Raw genomic sequence first — 5,439 nt, 5'->3', positions numbered from 1 at the left:
CGTAGTGCATCAGATGTGTCCCATCCACACCGCCCAAAATGTGTAATCATTCATTTGATGAAAGTCCGCAGAACTGGTGCTAAGTTCAGCCAAGCCCACAGGCTGGTGGTGTGTGGAGGATGCCCCAGGTAATCCCCACCTGTTTCCCTTGGAGGAACAGTGAAGAGTGTCCCAGGAAGGAGGCAGGGCTGCTTCTGAGTGGGTCTGCACTTCTGATGCCCTCCCTCTGGCCAGACCTTTGCAAAGTGCATCAGATGTGTCCCATCCACACCACCCGTCAGCCTAGCAGGGGCTGCTCCCTCCCCCCTGAGAAAAACTTGTCCCCACCCTCCCCATCTCTTTGAAGACTCATCTCTAGGAGGCTGATGGACTTGTAGGTGATGTGTAAGGCTGGTTAAGGTGGTTTCTAGAGTGAGAAGACCGATGAAGATGGAAGTGTGACAAAAATAGTACGTTAAGCATCTGGGAAGTTCTAAAATACCTGCAAAGGTACCAGTGAATGGGGATTTTGATGACTTTTCTCCAAGAGATGTGTGACAGCCTGAAGAACTAGGCTCAGAATAACCCCTTGAAGCTGGTGCAGAAGGTGTGCTCTTCTCTTCTGCAATGACTGTGCCCATCCCCAGCATGAAAGCATGAAAGCTGGGGGAGGTGGAGGATAGAGCCGTTTTCTTCTCAGCCTGTTAAGATTTTTCTAGAACGACTTTTCTTCTGAGGCCTCCTAGATTGGAAATGTGCTGTTGCTTCAATCACTGGTGCCTGGTGCTATTCTCCCATGACAAAATTGTTGTCTGGCAGAAGATCAAGCTTTTCATGTCCTTTTGGGATGAGCAGCTCGACTGCCTGGCTCGTACTGGGCCGGGGACAGCCATCCACTGGGTATTCTTTACAGCTGTTTTCGTTCTGGGGGAATACTGAGAATGAAAGGGCCCTGGTGCAACCGGGACCCATGGCTGAGAGAAAAAACCATCTCATCTGTAACAGTGAAAACCAAGAATCCTCTGCCCTAAAGCAATAGAGGTGCTGGTTTTTCTGGAGGGCCCCTGGCACTGAGAGGTTACTGCTTCTACAGAAGATGTTTGCTGAAGCTCAACCACTCATCAGCACAAGCAGGGCAAAACGCGTCGTGAAAGTTAATGCGGAACCTTCAGCTTAGACATCGATACACACAATGGCTTTGAACACATTCAGTGAAAAAGGCCTCAACTGAGCACACTTTGTAGGTGAGAAGGGAAAGCTGGCTACAGAGGAAATGGAAAGGGAGGAAGAAATTGAGAGAAAAATAATGACTTTCACGAGTATTTTCCCACCTCTCTCCAAATGGGAATTTGATTCCTACCTGCAACACAAAATTCCCCCCCTGCGACCACAGAAGTCAAGAATCTCAATCAGAGCGTGACCCACCTGAGGCAGCTTCTTGTGTGCACAGTTCACTCCTCCAATGAAAATGATGTTGGGCATCAAAGGTCTTGGATAATCTAACACAAAATCTAACCTCATGAGCCAAACAGAACCCTGGCGTAAGAGATCCAGCAGAGTCACGTCCCGCTGGAGGAACTCGGAAGCCAGTTTTGAATATGGTTGAAAGTAAAAATCACAGAGAAAATAATTTGGGATGTTAAAGATCAGATTCTTCACTCGCTGGAGAAAGTTCATGTGATCTGTATGGTCTGAAAATGCCCTGGGGACATAAGAAGGAGGAATTGGACACTGTGTGGCTTCAAACTCCAAACCACATGGTATTCCTCGTAAAAAAAACACTGAAGGGAGTGAAAGATGCTCCGCCAGTATCTGCCCACAGGGCAGTACAGGGTCCGTAAAGACAGCGTCAAACTTGCTCTCCTCAAGATACCTGACAAGCTCCTTGTTGTACAGTAAGTGCGTGCAGCTGGAAACAGACAAATCAGTAAGTCTTTTCATCCCTTGGTGTACTTTAAGAAATCTTTCCAGAAAAGATCCTTCTTGAAATGTAAGTTGTGCAAATGCCTGAAAATTTTCTTCCATCTCTTCCTGTGAGAAAGGAACCGGGTACATTTTCAAAACAAAATTCTCTGATGGTTTTATCTGTAACGTGGCTTCTGGTGCAATGACGACTATTTCATGTCCCTTCTGACTGAGACCTTCCACCACTTCCCGCATGCTGAGCCAATGACTGCCATCCACTGGAACCACCAGGAGCTTCCCACCAGCAGCCAAACCGAGCATGGACAGGAGCAGAACCAGCATCGCCATGACTCGCAGTTGAGCACTAAGCACCGGGGACATTTCGGCCAAAACCTGGTGAGTGCTGCCCAGGAAGAAAAGCACTGGTGACACTGAAGCAACAGCACCAGCTCCGCCCTTTTAAGCAACCTGGGCTACAACGCAACTTCTGATCCTGAAGATATTTGCTGTGTGGTAAATGTATAATCATTCATTTGATGAAAGTCCGCAGAACTGGTGCTAAGTTCAGCCAAGCCCACAGGCTGGTGGTGTGTGGAGGATGCCCCAGGTAATCCCCACCTGTTTCCCTTCAAGGAACAGTGAAGAGTGTCCCAGGAAGGAGGCAGGGCTGCTTCTGAGTGGGTCTGCACTTCTGATGCCCTCCCTCTGGCCAGACCTTTGCGTAGTGCATCAGATGTGTCCCATCCACACCACCTGTCAGCCTAGCAGGGTGGGAAAACCTGTCCCCACCCTCCCCATCTCTTTGAAGACTCATCTCTAGGAGGCTGATGGACTTGTAGGTGATGTGAGAGAGCTGTTTAAGATGGTTTCTGGATTTGGAAGACTGATGAAGATGGAAGCTGGATGCTAGGTTTTTTTGCAGGACATATCACCACATGAAGCTTTACTCCTCGTGTCTGAGACCTGCCTGAGCAAATGGAGGGGTTGGCTCTCTGGAGCTCAGAGGATGGAGCAGAGACGTATGAACATTCTTTGAGGGAGACTTTCCACAAAACGATTCAGGACCTAACTCTGCCTTCTTTGTTTGTCACGGCAAATCTAGCATAGCATCCAGCAGTGGTGGTGGTGTGTGAATGTTCATGTGTCACATTACCACATGTGCGAAGATGTCTGTAAGGTGCGACAGCCACCTCTATCACTAGGAGATGGGTAGAATTGCCACAGATGCTTTGTGACCTCACCCCATGGCAGACAATTTTAATAAAGAGTGAAGATAAAGCTAGGGCTGCAAAAGAATAGCACAAAACTGCAGGTTCTGCCAGAGAGCAGCAGAGGAGGCTTTCCAGTAAGAACTGTGTGCATCTTCTAAATCCAAGTCACCCAAAGCACCTGCTACATCTGAGATGTTTGAATAATGACCAAGGCTGCATCCAGTCTATCAGTGTCAGTCATGCTGGGAGGGACATGTCAAATCAGACCTGCTCTGTGGCTCCATTCCTTAGAACTGGGCTTTTGAGCCTGGAAAAAGATTTTAAGGTTTTCTGGGCTGTCCCATGGAAGCTGCTCGTAAGACAAATCCAACACTTTTCCACAAACTCTGAAAATCTCTTCGGCTGCTGGATACTAAGTCCCATCATAGACCTTCACTAGGAGAACCCAGAGTTTTTTCTTCAACTGAGCATACTTTATAAGAGAGAAGGTTAAGCTGCCTACACAGAAAATGGAAAATGAGGAAGAAAGTGAGAGAAAAATAGTGACTTTCACGAGTATTTTACTAACATATCCTCAATGGGAACATAACGCATATCTACAACACAAAACTCTACCCTTGTGACCACAGAAGTCAAGAATCTCAATTAGAGCGTGACCCACCTGAGGCAGCTTCTTGTGTGCACAGTTCACTCCTCCAATGAAAATGATGTTGGGCATCAAAGGTCTTGGATAATCTAACACAAAATCTAACCTCATGAGCCAAACAGAACCCTGGCTTAAGAGATCCAGCACAGTCACGTCCCGCTGGAGGAACTCGGACGCCAGTTTTGCATACGGTTGAAATATGAAATCACAGAGAAAATAATTTGATACATCAAGAATTAGTTTCTTCACTCACTGGAGAAAGTTCATGTGATCTGTATGGTCTGAAAATGCCCTGGGGACATAAGAAGGAGGAATTGGACGCTGAGTGGCGTCAAAATCTAAACCACATGGCATTACCCGTAGTAAAAACATGGAAGGAACTGAAAGATGCTCTGCTAGTACATCTGCCCACAGGGTAGTACAGGGTCTGTAAAGACAGTGTCAGACCTGCTCTCCTCAAGATATCTGACCAGTTCTTTGTTGTACAGTAAGTGTGCATAGGTAGCAAGAGTAATGGCAGAGATGCTTTTCAGTCTCTGGTATACTTTAAGAAATTTTTCCAGAAAAGGTCCTTCTTCAGATACATTCTGTGAAAAAGAATGGACACTTCCCTCTACCTCTTCCTTCATGAAAAGCATTGGGTAAATTTTCATAACAAAATTCTCTGATGGTTTTATATGTAAACTGATTTCAGATGCAACGACGACTATTTCATGTCCCTTCTGACTGAGACTGTCCAACAATTCCCGCATGCTGAGCCAAGGACTTGCATCCGGTGGCACCACCAGCAGCTTCCCACCAGCAGCCAAACCGAGCATGGACAGGAGCAGAACCAGCATCACCGTGACTCGCAGGTGAGCACTAAGCACTGGGGACATTTCGGCCAAAACCTGGTGAGTGCTGCCCAGGAAGAATACCCCCAGCTCCAAGTTTTTAAGCAATCTGTGCTGTGATTTCTCTGGATGATCTTTAGACTTATTTGCTGTGTGGTAAATGTGTAATCATGGATATGGCAAACATGGATTAAGAGGTGTTAAAGTTCAGTCAGTTTGGCAGATAGTAATCAGCAGAGCAGTCAGACTGGGAAACACCCACCTCTATGTATTGGAGGAACACAGGGATTTAAGATATGAAGGATATTTCAAAGAATGGTCTGCTCAAAAGGGCTAATTAACAGATCATTAATTATTCCCAACAAGAATTTTCAGTGTAAGAAAATTCCTCCCTTCCTGTCAGTCCAAAGAATTTTCTATTTGTAATAGATTAGAAAAATATTAATGCTTCACATGGGAAATGGTCTGGTTTCTTTATCTGTTTTATAGCTTGACCCTGTAATGTAAATGGAAAATTGGCTGTCAAAGTTCATCTCCCTGAAAGGCCTCTTTTTGGAAGGGTGAAGTAGGGGCTGGAAGGAGGAAGGACAAGGGCATGGGTTTTGCCAGCTGTAATTAAAACTGGATTAGCAACTCAGGAATACCTTTCTGAATCAGCCTGGGAAGAGCATGTCCCAGGGCCATGAAAGCTAAAAAAGCTAATGCATAGACAGGATTTGCAGACAGTTACCTCTAATCATGAAAATTATTGCACAGAAGTAATTTTGACCATACAGTAATTTACTATGGAGGTTGATAGCACACCAGAATTTTTTTAAGGTTATTTACCAAACTACCGCATCTCTAGGGACTCCCTTTTGTACGG

General features: G+C 45.9%; 2 protein-coding genes across 2 annotated transcripts; both read right to left on the bottom strand.

Annotated features, from left to right (window-relative positions):
- Positions 1-1,404: 1,404 nt before the first annotated feature.
- Positions 1,405-2,265, bottom strand: LOC104499981 (UDP-glucuronosyltransferase 1-1-like; the record flags this gene model as incomplete). Its single annotated transcript, XM_010143562.1, has 1 exon — positions 1,405-2,265. A coding segment is annotated over exon 1 (861 nt), but the record flags the coding sequence as incomplete, so codon positions are not given.
- Positions 2,266-3,669: 1,404 nt separating this feature from the next.
- On the bottom strand, positions 3,670-4,619 carry LOC104499979 (UDP-glucuronosyltransferase 1-1-like). Its single transcript, XM_010143561.1, is given in 2 exon segments — positions 3,670-4,143; positions 4,146-4,619. Coding segments are annotated over 2 exon segments (948 nt in total).
- Between the last annotated feature and the right edge of the window lie 820 nt (positions 4,620-5,439).

The sequence above is a fragment of the Buceros rhinoceros genome, unplaced genomic scaffold (assembly GCF_000710305.1).
Source record: "Buceros rhinoceros silvestris isolate BGI_N320 unplaced genomic scaffold, ASM71030v1 scaffold3749, whole genome shotgun sequence".
Taxonomy (NCBI): domain Eukaryota; kingdom Metazoa; phylum Chordata; class Aves; order Bucerotiformes; family Bucerotidae; genus Buceros; species Buceros rhinoceros.
The sequence above is the reverse complement of the archived record's forward strand: the minus strand, read 5'-3'. Positions and strand labels throughout refer to the sequence as shown.